The sequence below is a fragment of the Mustela erminea genome, chromosome 6 (assembly GCF_009829155.1).
Source record: "Mustela erminea isolate mMusErm1 chromosome 6, mMusErm1.Pri, whole genome shotgun sequence".
Lineage (NCBI taxonomy): Eukaryota > Metazoa > Chordata > Mammalia > Carnivora > Mustelidae > Mustela > Mustela erminea.
This window is the reverse complement of record NC_045619.1, coordinates 71,856,771-71,872,930: the sequence shown is the minus strand read 5'-3', so window position 1 is coordinate 71,872,930 and position 16,160 is coordinate 71,856,771. Positions and strand designations below refer to the sequence as shown.

General features: G+C 36.8%; 1 protein-coding gene across 14 annotated transcripts in view; it reads right to left on the bottom strand.

Moving 5' to 3' along the window:
• The window catches only part of ABCC9 (ATP binding cassette subfamily C member 9), a 137,175-nt gene that overhangs the window by 96,226 nt on the left and 24,789 nt on the right, over positions 1-16,160 (bottom strand). For all 14 annotated transcript variants that reach the window (XM_032347705.1, XM_032347707.1, XM_032347696.1 and 11 more), the window contains 5 exons: positions 14,786-14,980; positions 12,668-12,820; positions 11,879-12,034; positions 9,886-10,020; positions 4,540-4,702 (listed from right to left, as the gene is read on the bottom strand). In XM_032347705.1, coding sequence (XP_032203596.1) covers positions 4,540-4,702; positions 9,886-10,020; positions 11,879-12,034; positions 12,668-12,820; positions 14,786-14,980 — 802 coding nt within the window. The remainder of the gene's footprint in view (positions 1-4,539; positions 4,703-9,885; positions 10,021-11,878; positions 12,035-12,667; positions 12,821-14,785; positions 14,981-16,160) is intronic.

Below are 16,160 nucleotides of genomic sequence, written 5' to 3'. Positions count from 1 at the left end.
AAATTATTTTTTATGAACTGTTACAAACTACAAAATTCAGATGAAATACTCCTTTAATGATACAAATAATTAGAATCCATTCAAATGTGCCTTCCTGAGAGTGCCTTCCAGCTTATATTTCACTTGGTCCACTAAGCTAACTTAAATATATGAAAACTGAGTTATTATGGTGCATAAAAACAATAATTTGACTTCCAAAAGTGACATTTATTTCCAGTTATAGACCTTTTGTTTAGCAAAACCCCTCCATCTCCTGAGCCCTCTGCTTGTCTGAATGTCTCTTTAGGAACATACTGCACTCATATTTGATGAGATGATATGCATAATTGAAACAAGGAAAACTCATCTTTTAGGCTAAAATACTAACATTTAGAGGTTATAGGAAAATTAAAAAGCCAAGTTGATGACTTGTAGTTATATTTTTCATAAACCACAGAGTTCTAGGAACTGAGGAGTAAAAGAGTACATGAATTGGTGACATAGTGAAAGCCAGAACCCGCTTTCCTTGACATGCAGGAGAGAGTTCAGTCAGTCCTCATGACCCACTCTTGTGAATTACCCTCATCACTGTACACAAAATCAGATTGTGCTTTTGTGGATCCATACATGGCTTGGTTATCAAATCCAAATTCTTGTACAAGACTGGGAATCCAAACACCGCCCTGAGTTTCCTAACAGCACCGATGAGGAGTTATGTTTCTACCTCCATCTTCTTTCTGTGGCTATTGTCATCCTGTTCTTTAAGTCCATTTTTTCGTTTCCCCTCATCATTATTTATCATTCATTTTATAGTCCACATCTTTGAATAGGTAATTTCCCCTTGATGAGGAAGAACAAAAACAACTGCAATTTGTTTGGAAACCATTTCTACAGCAATCTGCACCAGGTAAATGTAGCAGGTACTGTTCCTATACCATTACAAAGATGAGGACAAGAATCTTCAGGTCACACAGCTGGGATACAAACCAATGCAGTCAGGCCTCTCAGACCGCTTGGCACCCACCTTGCTCTGAACTAACATGTCACAAGCACTGAGGTGTGATAAGAGAGCTTTACATACATTCTCATATATTTTTTAAAGATATTATTTATTTATTTGAGAGAGAGGAGAGAGAGACAGAGACAGAGAGAGAGAGTATGAGAGGGGAGTGGGTCAGAGGGAGAAGCAGACTCCCACTGAGCAGAGAACCCGATTCGGGACTCCATCCTGGGACTCCAGGATCATGACCTGAGCTGAAGGCAGTTGCTTAACCAACTGAGCCACCCACTCAACCACATTCTCACATTTAATAACCTTAACTACCCTACACAATAATGAGCAAGCAGCTTGCAAGATTCCAAACTAGGAGGTCATACAGCTTGGATTTAAACCTAGACCTTTCTGGTCTCAAAGCTCTTTGCTCTTGGGGTAACTGGGTGGCTCAGTCGTTGTGTCTGCCCTGAGCTTAGGTCATGATCCTAGGATCCTGGGATCAAGCCCCACATCAGGCTGTTTGCTCAGTGGGGAGTCTGCTTCTCTCTCCCTCTGCCCCTCCCCCTGCTCGTGCTCTCTCTCCCTCTCTCTCTTTCTCCATCAAATAAATAAATAAATATGTTGGTTTTTTTTTTTTTTTAAAGCTGTATGTTCTTTTCACTTCTCCATATAAGACTCTATCAAAGCGAAGACAAAAAAATATAGTACTGGTTTTTTGTCTTTTACCAATGGATGAAATCTATAAATAGTATACAACTATTTGGCAATGGAAAGTAGGAAATTAACAGAATTTCTCTTCCCCCCAGATATTATCTCAAATGGCAAGAATACGGATTCATAAAAGCAGAGATGAATCTTCAGTTCTACTAGTAAGTGTCCTGTTTCTTTGCTTTTCAATATTTCCAGATACCACCGACTGAACACTTTTATGTTTCAGGTACTTTTCTAGACACTTGACACACATAATCTTATTTAATTTCTGAAGATGCTCTTAATATTTCCCAGTTTCCTGATGAGAAAACTGAGACTGCCCCCAATACCAACCAAGGCTGTAGAGCTGACAAGTTGTTGAGGCAGGATATCATTTTAGGTCAGCTTGCCCTCTAAGACTCAATAATAAGCACTCTGTTATACAACTGACTTTTTCCTTTCATTATTTTTTATTTTCTTGTGGTGCTCTACAAATCCTATTTACAAAATGTGTGTGTGTGTGTGTGTGTGTGTGTGTGTGTGTGTGTGTGTTTTAAGTGGGCTCCATGTTTGGGCATGGAGCCCAATGCAGTGCTTGAACTCATGACCCTGAGATCAAGACCTGAGCTGAGAACAAGAGTCAGGTGCTTAACCAACTGAGCAACCCAGGTGCCCCTATTTATAAAATTCACTGCCTCATTTGATTCTCACAATATATCTGTGATAATGATTTATTATTATTACACCAATTTTTAGATGAGGAAAGTGATGGTTGGAGGTTAGTAAGCACTAGACCATTTACCAGGTGCTTTATATGAGATAATGACTATGAAGCATTTGATGTCATGCCTGGAATAGAATCAACAACCCAAATCAACATCTGTATCATTCATTATTTTAATCTTTACTACAGTCCTACATGATAGAAATCACCTCATGTTACAGATGAAGAAATTGGCGCTTGGAGGATATAAGTAATTTGGTCAAGGCCACAGTGCCAAAAAGTGGCAGAGCTGGGATTTATAGCCAGTTCTACGCAACTCCCACAGTTCAAGCTCTTAATCACCAAGAACGCTGTACATAACCATATCATAAATCTTACAAATGGTCCAACTGGGAATTTTATACCATTGGCTCAAGAATTCCCGCTGCCTATCATAAACATCTAACTCTGTATTTTTACTTTCATTATTTCTTGTTTTTCTCCCCTGTTATCCTCTGTCCTCCCTTCTTTTGTACCTGACTTTCAAAAACCCATCCAAATTTCATGTCTGGAGACAGACAAACTGGATTAACAACCCACCCATGCCATTTAGTAGGTTGATGATTTAAATGAGAATCAAGTTACTTAAGCTCCCTCCACCTCAATCTTTTAATATCTAAAATGAAATTAATAGTAGAATCTAAATCATTGGGATGCTGGGAGGATTAAATGGGATTATATGTGTAAAGCCACTTAGGGCAAAAATTGGCTTAGTATCTCAACTTTTTTTATTGTTATTTTTTCTGGCTTCATCCATCCTTTCCATGAGTATTTCAGTCCACTGCAGAGAGAAATATACATTCCCCTGCCAGGGTCACCAGATTAGAGTACTGTTGTATAAACAAGTAGATATCAATCCTTCCATCTTCTAGCATTTTGATGTGATGTTAGCAGTGGTGCAGAGCTGGAAGAGAAATCTCCTTCCCATTTCATTTCTAATTCATCAGGCATTAGGGCTAGAATAAATGAGCTATGCAAACCAAATATTTTCTCTAAATCTATTTCACACAAGAAGTATTTATAATCTCTAAGAATTAAAGTAGTTTAGAATTCAAGAGGAAATAATATATTAACTTCCAGCATTTTAATTTGTTTGAAGCCTTGGGAACAATAGAGATAAACAAAACTGACATACAAACCAGATCAAATGTTAGTGGGAGTAGTTTGGCTAAGTTTGTAAGAATTGTACTAACATAAGCTTAATTTTTCTTGAGAGTACTCAGTGTCACTCTGGGGGAATAACAATAATTTTGTTAACAGCTGCTTTATAAAAATTAGAGTTGAAGATAAGAGTGATCCATATTTAAAAGTTCTTGAAAATGTATTGGAAAAGAGGATTTTATGTGAATATAACTTGACTTCTTTCACTCAGAAGTGCTGACATTTCTTATTCTCAATTTTCAATAATAGCATTTTAAATATAATCTTCAAGAAAATATAATATCATAAGCTCCCAGATAAACAGGTAAGACAATTGCAGATAATTTTTGAGGCTCTTTGGGGATAAGAAGGTCAATAGCCTGGGTTTCTCAGTGGGTTAAAGCCTCTGCCTTGGGCTCAGGTCATGATCCCAGGGTCCTGGGATCAAGCCCCACATCAGACTCTCTGCTCAAGGGGGAGCCTGTTTCCTCCTCTCTCTCTTCCTGCCTCTCTGCCTACTTGTGATCTCTGTCTGTCAAAGAAATAAATAAAATCTTAAAAAGAAAAAAATAAAAGAAGGTCAATAGCAATACAGTCCAATCAACTTAAGTAAACGAAACTGTTACTGAAAACCCACTATTCATCTCAATGGTAACTAATACTATGGTTTCAATCACAGGTACTATGCTCATCACCATCCCCAATTTACAGAGAAGAAACCAAGGATTTCAGATGCAAAGTAACATGACAAAAGCACACATCCTCAAAGAAAACAAATTTAGGTCAACCTGACTAAGCCTATGCTAACCCTGTTCTTTAAATTTAAATAGGCTCAGATGGCTAATGGCTATTGGGCAGCACATAAGTAGAGAATGAATGGACTTCCTCAGATGAGTAGAATGTTTCAGGGGTCATAACCTAAAGTAAATAGGCCACATGTTTTTTGGTGGTCCTTAGAGCAAGGGCAACTTACTAGAGAGTGATGTATAAAGTGCAAAGGTTTTGAGACTGGATAGTTCTTTCATTCTTGTTTCTTCTACACTTTTGCAAAAGATGTGTTCCCAGGCATACAGCTTTAGAAGTTTGATGCCTTTCAATATTTCATTTGTTTTCTTCAGTCTCTCTGTAGAATAATCCTATAAAACAAAAATAAAAAAAACCAATGCACACTGCATCCAAGGGAATCAAAGAGGTGGAACTCTGTATGTAAGAGACAGGGATGAACCAGATCTTGATTTCTGCCTGGCTCCACCACTGATTGTGACTGAGATCCCCTGGGGGTGGGGGCCTGGGTGAGGGTGGGGGAAGGAAAACTCTCTATGCCTCTGCCTCCAACTCTAAAATGAAGAGTTGAATGAAATGGCCTCAAATATCTTTCCACCTAAAAACTCTTATGTTTCTATTGCTTTGGGTTAAATAAAAGCAGTTTCTTAAAGTATCAGATGATTTCCTTGAATCAGGTCTGCAAATAGTATATACAGACATTTAGGGAAATGACACAGAGACTTCCAGTGGCTCCTCCCAACATCTAACTCATTTTATTCTCTCCTCAGCACTATCACTCATACTTAGAAAACAATGAATGTAAGGAAAATTAGTTTGCTTCTTATTTGGGAATGTGAGGGTTGTGTATGTTCACAAGGCAGGTGTTCATGTTGTATCTTCATAATACAGTTATTGAAACCAAGGTTTTTACCTTTAACTTCAAGAGATTTCTACATACCTCTTCATAAGCTCTTGTTTAAAGCCTAAACTAGATTTACTCATTACTGAGAGTTTGGATTAACTGTAAAGAAATTTTTTACAAACGGCACAATTTATTCAACTGCTGCAACTTCTACCACTGCCAAGTATTAAAATGATCAGTAAGGTACATTATTTCCAATGAACTATCAAAAGGAGCAGGAAAGTGGCCCAAAGGTGATAGGAGGAAGCAAAAGTAGCAAATGGCTTGGTTTTTATTCATCTTCTGGTCTTTACAGGGTCTTAGATGCCTATCAGATGATTGTTGCATGAGTAAATGAATACAGTATGATGAGCTCAATGAAAGACAGATGTTTGAGGATAGTCATGTCTCCACTTTGTGCCTCTCTTCCTCACCTCTCTGTATTCATGCCCTAAAGTAAAGATGGACGGTTAGCTCAGAGAGAAACAATGAGTAGCCTCACTAGGAGCAGCAGAAAAACAAGTGACAGAAACCACCTGCATGACACACAATTTGCTTGTCACAGCAGAAACCAACTTGGGAAACACTTCCATCGGTGGCAGCATCCCTACATTTTATGCCTGATTCACAGACAGACTCTCTCATATTTAATCAAACTTTATTTCTAAACATCCTGTCAACAATTTTATTATTTGCAAATATTTCTTTAAAAGAAGCCAATTCTTAGTCCAATAAAATGGTTTTATGACATGCTGAAGCCAGAAAGGGTCAATCATTGGCTTTGCTTGCTTGCCAAGCTGACCATGAACATATTCAGCCAGAGCAGCGGCTACTGAAATACTTGAGTGTAATTCCATAGATCATCTCATGGCTTGATTCGACTCGAGGGAAATTTAACTTCAGAAGCAACAAACCTGATGCTTTATTCATTCTTTGAACCATTTATCCCATGTCAACAATTAACATCCAATGGACTCAAAATACACTCAGGTATATTCTCTAGACAGGTGATCTAGAAAATGATCCATGCCTCATCACCCATGGCACTTAAAAACATCAGGAATTGTGCCTCTGGTATTTTGAGTCTGAGATGATCAAATCATAAATTTCAAACCCACTTTTAAAACAAGTGGGTTTTGTTGTTGTTGTTGTTGTTGCTGATTATTTCCTTTGCTATGCAGAAGCTTTTTATCAAAGAGGGAACCCACGGAATGGGAGAAGGTATTCACAAATGACACTACAGACAAAGGGCTGATATCCAAGATCTATAAAGAATTCCTCAGGGGCGCCTGGGTGGCTCAGTGGGTTAAAGCCTCTGCCTTCGGCTCCGGTCATGATCCCAGGGTCCTGGGATCGAGCCCCACGTCAGGCTCTCTGCTCAGCGGGGAGCCTGCTTCCTCCTCTCTCTCTCTCTGCCTGCCTCTCTGCCTACTTGTGATCTCTACCTGTTGAATAAATAAGTAAAATCTTTAAAAAAAAAAAAAAAAAAAAAGAATTCCTCAAACTCAACCCCCCAAAACCGGATATTGTCAAATATGGGCAGAAGACATAAACAGACACTTCTCCAAAGAAAACATTCAAATGGCTAACAGACATATGAAAAGATGTTCATCATCATTAGCCATCAGAGAAATTCAAATAAAAAACACAATGAGATACCACCTTATACCAGTTAGAAAGGCCAAAACTAACAAGTCAAAAAACAACAAGTGTTGGAGAGGATGTAGAGAAAGGGGAAACCTCTTACACTGTTGGTGGGAATGCAAGTTGGTGCAGTCACTTTGGAAAACAGTGCGGAGATTCCTCAAGAAATTAAAAATAGAGTTACCTATGACCCCGCAATTGCACTACTGGGTATTTACCCCAAAGATACGGATGTAGTAAAAAGAAGGGCCATCTATACCTCAATGTTTGTAGCAGCAATGAAAACAGTCATCAAACTGTGGAAAGAGCCAAGATGCCCTTCAACAGACAAATGAGTAAAGAAGATATGGTCGATATATACCACGGAGTATTATGCCTCCATCAGAAAGGATGAATACCCAACTTTTCTATCAACATGGACAGGACTAGAGGAGATTCTGCTGAGTGAAATAAGTCAAGCAGAGAGATTCAATTATTATATGGTTTCACTTACTTGTGGAGCATAAGAAATAACATGGAGGACATTCAGAGAAGGAAAGGAAAAGTGAATTGGGGGAAATCGGAGAGGGAGATGAACCATGAGAGACTGTGGACTCTGAGAAACAAACTGATTTTGGAGCGAAGCAGATGAGGGGATGTGTGAGTCTGGTGGAGGTATTAAGGAAGGCATGTATTACATGGAGCACTAAGTGTGGTACCTAAACAATGAAACTTGGAACACTAAAAAAATAAAATAAAATTTTTAAAAAAGACTCCACCCCCAAACTACTAGAACTCATACAGCAATTCAGCAACGTGGCAGGATACAAAGTCAATGTGCAGTAATCAGTGGCTTTCATATACCTTAACAATGAAAATACAGAAAGGGAAATTAGAGAATCGATTCCATTTACTATAGCACCAAAAACCATAAGATACTTGGGAATAAACCTAACCAAAGAGGTAAAGGATCTGTACTTGAGGAACTACAGAACACTCATGAAAGAAATTGAAGAAGACACAAAAAGATGGAAGACCATTCCATGCTCTTGGATCGGAAGAATAAACATTGTTAAAATGTCTATACTGCCTAGAGCAATCTATACTTTTAATGCCATTCCGATAAAAAGTCGACCGGTATTCTTCAAAAAGCTGGAGCAAATAATCCAAAAATTTTTATGGAATCAGAAGAGACCCTGAATCGCTAAGGAAATGTTGAAAAACAAAAATAAAACTGGGGGCATCACGTTACCTGATTTCAAGCTTTATTACAAAGCTGTGATCACCAAGACAGCATGGTACTGGCATAAAAACAGACGCATAGACCAGTGGAACAGAGTAGAGAGCCCAGACATGGACCCTCAACTCTATGGTCAATTAATCTTTGACAAAAAAGGATAAAATATACAGTGGAAAAAAGAGAGTGTCAATAAATGGTGCTGGGAAAACTGGACAGCTATATGTAGAAGAATGAAACTTGACCATTCTCTTACACTGTACACAAAGATAAACTCAAAATGGATAAAAGACCTCAACGTGAGACAGGAATCCATCAGAATCCTAGAGGAGAACATAGGCAGTAACCTCTTCGATATCAGCCACAGCAACTTCTTTCAAGATACGTCTCCAAACGCAAAGGAAACAAAAGCGAAAATAAACTTTTGGGACTTCATCAAAATCAAAAGCTTCTGCACAGCCAAGGAAACAGTCAACAAAACAAAGAGGCAACCCACGGAATGGGAGAAGATATTTGCAAATGACAGTACAAACAAAAGGTTGATATCCAGGATCTATAATGAACTCCTCAAACTCAACACACACAAAACAGGCAAACATATCAAAAAATGGGCAGAAGATATGAACAGACACTTCTCCAATCAAGACATACAAATGGCTATCAGACACATGAAAAAATGTTCATCATCACTAGCCCTCAGGGAGATTCAAATTAAAACCACATTGAGATATCACCTTATACCAGTTAGAATGGCCAAAATTAACAAGACAGGAAACAACATGTGTTAGAGGGGACATGGAGAAAGGGGAACCCTCTTACAGTGTTGGTGGGAATGCAAGTTAGTGCAGCCTCTTTGGAGAACAGTGTGGAGATTCTTCAAGAAATTAAAAATAGAACTTCCCTATGACGCTGCAATTGCACTCCTGGGTATTTACCCCAAAGATACAGATGTCATGAAAAGAAGGGCCATCTGTACCCCAATGTTTATAGCAGCAATGGCCACGGTCGCCAAACTATGGAAAGAACCAAGATGCTCTTCAACGGATGAATGGATAAGGAAAATGTGGTCCATATACACTATGGAGTATTATGCCTCCATCAGAAAGGATGAATACCCAACTTTTTTAGCAACATGGGCAGGACTGGAAGAGATTATGCTGAGTGAAATAAGTCAAGCAGAGAGAGTCAATTATCATATGGTTTCACTTATTTGGGGAGCATAACAAATAGCATGGAAGACATGGGGAGTTAGAGAGGAGAAGGGAGTTGGGGTAAATTGGAAGGGGAGGTGAATCATGAGAGACTATGGACTCTGAAAAACAATCTGAGGGGTTTGAAGTGGTTGGGGGGGGTGGGAGGTTGGGGTACCAGGTGGTGGGTATTATAGAGGGCATGGATTGCATGGAGCACTGGGTGTGGTGAAAAAATAATGAATACTGTTATGTTGAAAATAAATTAATTAATTAAAATTTAAAAAAAAAAAGAGCGACATTACTTCTAGAGCACTGGGTGTTATATGCAACTGATGGGTCACTGAAATCTACCTCTGAAACTAATACACTATATGTTAATTAACTGATCTTAAATAAAATAAAAATTTAAAAAATTCTTAAAAACAAGTTTGTTTGTTTTTTTTGCAACACAGAAAATACACATTTGCTGCATAAGAATTGAAATAAAATGTATCAATTTCCAAATTATTCTGAGCGGCATGTATTCATTTCCCATTATTTTAAAAATAAAACAGCTTAGTAGATTTTTCCTAATCAAGTTTCCAAAAGATGTGAACGTACCAGAGTGCTTTTCTGAGCCTCTGCCAGCTTTGTAGCGATGAAGTACTGAATTGGCGCAAGGAGAACAATGACAGCTGCCCCAACCAATGCACTCGATCCAAGTAAATTATAGAGCAGAATCACTCCCATTATGATCTAGAAAGGAAGCCATATGGAAAAGGGAAAATGAACCACTGCATGAAAGGAAATATATTTTGGCGAAAATGTACTATTTCTTCATAATTGATTGATTAATAAATACATGTATTTGGAAGTCAACTCAACTAAGAACAGTTGGGTCTTGCTATGTTTTGTTGGGGGAAAGCTAAGTGGTAGGAATTTATTTTTAGTCTGATGATCTGTAAAACGAGTGTCAAACCAAGTTACTGCATGAGGCTGTAGACTGGTCCCCTGATGCTTCTGACCTTCTAAGACAGTCTTCACATTTTTTTCTTGAAAACATTATCACCCACTGTAACTGGCATTCCATATTGTCATGGAGCTCTACTAACTTTTCCAGGTAGGAAGGATGGAAAGCAGGAGGCAGCATCATAACGTAAGTGAGCCCTGGCAGGCTGTTTGCAGGCTAAAGGAATAATCTGAGTTTCTCACAGCCTCAATGACCCCAGAAGTCACTTGATCACAAGAAGGCTAAGCTGCACTAAAACTACCAGAAAGCTAGAGTTGGTGGTGCCCCGTCATACCTCGCTTCCCTTTTTATTTCCCCAAACCCAGGGTCAACCCTCTCTGATTCGTCACTTTGTTCTTCTTCCTTTAAAAAATGAGATTCGACCCCACAATCTTTCTCCCTACTTTTTTTCCTCCAGTAGCTCAGTTTATCATGGCTGAAAATGTAAACTAATGAACTATATCTGTGTAGTTAAAGCATTGAATCCTTGTGTGTTTGCCAATGATAACAGCCTTTTGGAGACAAGTGCACATATTTACTGCCTAACCAATTGGGCTTTTTAGGGATTCCGGTCAAAATGAAAGTTTCCTTAACGTCACTCATGATGCAGTCTTTCACAGGCAGCCTAGGATTTGGGCTGCTTTTAAATTACATAATGTAGGCAGGCACCTACTTGACCTGTATATAAGTACATATTAATAAAAAGAGACCGAGCATATTTTAAATCTTTCATTGTGTCATGCGCTGTGGATGACATGCATTTTTATTTGGCTTGGATTTCCATTTAAAACTGAAAAGACCAAGAAAATTTTTAAACTACCATATCTGTAATATTGTATGTATTTTAATAAACATGGCACACAGGGACAAAGGTGACAGACTGGTTTGAATAAGTCTACAGTTTAAGCTCTATCTACAGGATGCAAAACTCGAGATAACTAAAAATATTCAGCATCACATGGAAGAAAGAGCTGAAAACATTTCTTTTGCTTCTTTTACTCAATTGGTGGGGAGCAGGGGTGCTGCATCTTTTCTAAAATGCTATTTTCCATTAAAAAAAAAAAGCTGAATTGCCCTCCAGCTTGTTAGTGTTCCTCCACCTAATAAAGTTTGACATTTTATAAAACATCAGCTATTGAAACTATGGAATGGATTACAGCAGTTGTTCTACTTTAGAAATGCTATGAGAGTCAGTCAAAATGAACAGGGTCAAGCCTTGGCTCTATGAATTTCCTGAATTTGGTCAACAACAGTAACAGCTAACAAATACTGGATGCCCATGAAATGTGAGGCATTATGCTGCATGTGCTACACATATTAACTTAGTCTTGACAATTCCAACAATTCTATGATACAGATACTATTATCATTCCCATTTTAAAGTTGAGGAGATGAATGTTTTGAGGATTTTAAACACTTGTGCAAACAAGGTAGAGCAGATATTTGAACAGTAGAATTCCACATCCCACTTTCCTAACTTATGTCAGAGTTCTGAATCTCTGCTTTCTTTCTATAAAAAGAGTATAATAACATCAGCCTATTTAAAAAGCTTGCCCTTTACTGAGCTAAGTATCTCCTACTCCTTTTGTTTTGTTATTGATCTACCTGAACAGGCATTGCCCATAGATTGGGACACAGGAACAAGAACCACATAAGTTGATTCGTTTCAATGGCAACCAAGTTATTGATCTGTCCCAGGGTCATCTCACCCATGGATAAATTAGATGTAGACAGCCTAAGGATTTTATTGTATATCATCGCCTGCAAAAAAGAAAAACAAAAAAAGTACCTGAAGCTCTAAACTTAATCAACACTATATTTATTCACTTTTCTTAAAAAGATAACATTTTAAATTTTTCTGGAGAAAAAGGAGGGGAAAAAACCTAGAATGCCATCTTTTTAAGTCAACCACTCTCTTCATTTTAGCATAGCTACTTTCCGTCCTCAATTACATACAAACTTAATTTTCTGGCAATATAATCCAAATGTATACTCAATTTCAAACATAAGCTCTAGAACAAACTAAGACAGAGACAAAGTTTTCCAAAGGTTTTTCTCTCTTTCTTTCTTTTCTCTTTCTTTCTTCCTTTCAGCAGCCTCCACACTCAGCATGAGGCCCAACCCAGGGCTTGAACTCACAACCCTGAGATCAAGAGTCGATGCTTAACCGACTGAGCTACCCAGGTGCCCCCCAAATTCTCTTATTATTACAAAACATCTTAAAAATTCTGGAGGTTACTAATTAGCTCTGTTTCTTTTATTAAGCAGCTCCTAGAAATGTAGTATCAGAGTAAAAACAGAATCGTGAAAAACAAAATTACATCCACTACCCTTCTATCATTGGATGGGTATATGGCATTTCAAAACACAATGATCATTAAAGCTTGTACATACCAGCAGAGCTCCACGGAGGTTAATGCCAGTCTCTATGGTTACATAGTAGGAAGCCTGCAAAAACGTCCTTTGTAGAATAAGGGCCAAGAAAAGAAGAACTGCTAGTACATAAGCATTTTCAAGAAATTCCTTTGATGAAAGCGTTTCTGAAATCTTGTCCCAAAAGAAAAAGACATAAATTAAAACTTCTCTTTTCATATGCCAGGGGTACAGTTCACATCTATCAAATGACACATGATTTTTAAATGTAAAAACTCAATGTCTTTATAACAGCAGTGAAATGAACCACAACAAGGCCATTTTGGCTTTTCTTCATCCTGTCCACAGATACAAATACAAACTAGTTCAATGCATAAAATCCCAAATTGATCATTACAATTGCTGGAAATGGCAGATAGTAGAAAAAAGGTACACATTAATCTTTAAAAACTTGAATATATTTTCTGCAAATATATGTTATTCCATCTTGAGATGTAGTAACTGAAGATCGAAATTAATTTAGACTATAATTTTGAAGTAGAAACCACAAAACTGGTAGTTAGTTGGTCAGCAAGACCACTAATACAGAAATACAACTTCAATAGCTTTGCTAATTAAAATATTATCAAAATTATCAAAGTTACTAAAATAATTCCACATAGTTGACTTAATTTAATTTTCATTTATCTTAATTTATATTAACAAAATAAATTATAAACTATAAAATATGTAATGTGGTTATTGACATTGACACTTCCAGGGACAAAACACAACTTATGAAATTGAGCAGGACTATGACCAAAGTCATCATAAGGACAAAACTGCTTTTTGTTTGTAACAACAGTATGTGGTAACTTATTAGTTAGAAGTGAGGGAAAGGTAACACTCAAATAAGTACATCATGTCAATCTGGGAAATCTTTGTTTTTTATGGTATAGACCCATTAAACTCTGTTTCTGGTCCCTTCCTCTTCTTTCATGAGGATACACAGAAATGTGTAAGTTCTGTTCCTTCTCAGAAAAATGTGTGGTTAATACAGGTAAGGGAAAGAGATGATAGAAAAATTCTATGTGGAATGTATGGAATGTAATCAGGTTTGTAGGGGTAAAACACCACAAAAGTGCATTCAATGGTGACAATATCTGGTTCACTTTCATAATAATTGAGCACCAGTATGTGCAAGTGACTAGGCTACACATTGTGAACATAAATATTAACAGTTCACAGTCCTTCTATTTAAAGAGCTTACCTCCTAGAAAGATAAGAATATCCATAAATAACACGCTTCATTTAAAGAACAATTACAGCAAGTGCCAAGGTGAAAAAAAGAAACAATGTGTTGAATAGTACAAAGAAGAGTCAAATACCAACCAGAACAATCAGAAAAGCTTCACTGAGGAGGTGGCATTTGATGTAGGCTTTGAGAATGCATGAAATTTTAGTAAGTGAAGAAAAAAAGGAGAGAAAATTAGGTTGAGGGAATAGAAAAGGAAAATTGATGCATAACTAGACTAGAGTTTCTATCTGTGAACCTAGAGAAATCAACTCTTACCAAGAAATTGGGAAGTTCATGATGAGATTTTCTTAAGAACAGAGAAAAGACTATATATTTATAACAGCAAATATATAGTATTTTATATTGTATGACCCCCCAAAAGTAGCATGATATCTAATAAAAATATTATAATGTGAATTGTCCTGATCATAATGTGAAACAGGGTGATGGCTTTTATCATATAAGAAAAACGTATATAGTACAAATCACATTGCTAATGTGATTGGTCACAGCCTTCCCTAATGTACTCCTGAATGAAAGTTCTTCAAAGGGTTGCTGAAAAGATCAAAGAAAATAATCAATGTGAAAGTTCTGAGCATGGCTTCTGGCACATAGTAGATACTCATTAAATGTTTATAGGCTCTGAATCTGAGAAATAATTTTGTTGAACAGATCCATTCAATGAATGCATAAACATATAATTTTCTCTACAAGAGAAATTATTGTTTTCTTCCTTTTAAATGCATTCAATTCTCTGTAAATAAGCCTGTTTGAACTGTTCAAAGAACTGCATTAATAAAAAGGAACAATTACAATGAAATCTGCCAATAATATGTTTCCTTTCAGAAGCACCACAAACTTACCCCTGTTGTGTTATTTGTCCCATTCTGGGTTTCATTCACACGCTGAACTATTCCAGAAATACAGAGAGGTCCAGCAAAACCCAGTAAGTCTGCAAGATAACGGAATGTGCTACTAAGTAGAATGGGTCGCCCAAAAGCTCTGTACATTGCTAGCCATATAGATGGAGTCCGGTTTGGATGATCTGCTACTTTTTTCTAAAAGAAAGGAAAAAAAGCACAGATGAACCAAACTAAAAATTTAGCACAGCAATTAATCTCAGCAACTGTGGCAATTCCTTCTGATATCTCTGATGATATTTGAAGTTTATAAGTAAGTGTTAATGAGTCCCTTTAATACAGTATGCATACTCCATAAACCATTGCATTTTATGCAAACAGTAGCTACTGAACACCTTTTAATGGGATAGAATGAGGAGTAAATAGGTCAGATTTTCAAAGACTTTGCATTATTTTTAGCTGTCAATGGATAACCCAAAATTCTTAAGGTCAAATTAACTTGAATTCTTTTTTGTTTGGAACACGTGTATCTGTCATGAATATTACCAAATACCATTGTATGGAAAAGAAGATCATAAAGTGTAAAAATGAAGCTTATTGGAAGACTAGACAAAATTTCTGGAGTTACTCTGTCACAAGATATCTATCATAAGCTAAAGATATTTTACTACAAGCTAAACAAAACAGATCATCTCAGCCTCAAATTGTTTCTCTTTCAGGTATTTCTCCATGAATAGTAGTCAGTACTGTTTAAAGTTGTGTTTCCAAGTCATTTGACAAAAAAATGCAAAACTGAAGAATGGCATATATATTTAAGCCAACACATTATTTCACCCATCTCTAGTGGTTTGTTGAAAGGGTTTTAAGACCTGAACAATCACCACAATTAAGTCTTAGAGAGGAAGTGGATAATTTTTTTTTTAAAATTTCATTGTGAGAAGCCAACTCAGTGGAATAGAATTCGATTGTGTTTCATATTCAATTCCCTATTAGATAAATAATTTGATTATTTTTTAAAGTTTATTAATGCAAGATGTTAACTCATTAAATTCAAGCTGATGTGTGTTATAAAGAGTAATCAGAACACTTATACTAAAAAAAAAAAAAAGAAAGAAAGAAAATTTAAACTATGTGTAGGCTATACTGTTAATCTTTACTTCAGCAAAGGAGTTTTTAAAAAATATTATGCAATACTTTTCCCAGAGGTGAAACCAAAGAGATGACTCAGGTTCATTTGTAGTAACCATTTCCTGCAATATTAATTTCATAAGACACATTTTTGACAGAAAACAGAGGTCATTTTCATCATTTACCATAAATGCTTTGTTGTCTTGATTTATAACAGACAAGAACTGTAACTGATTCACCATACCCTACC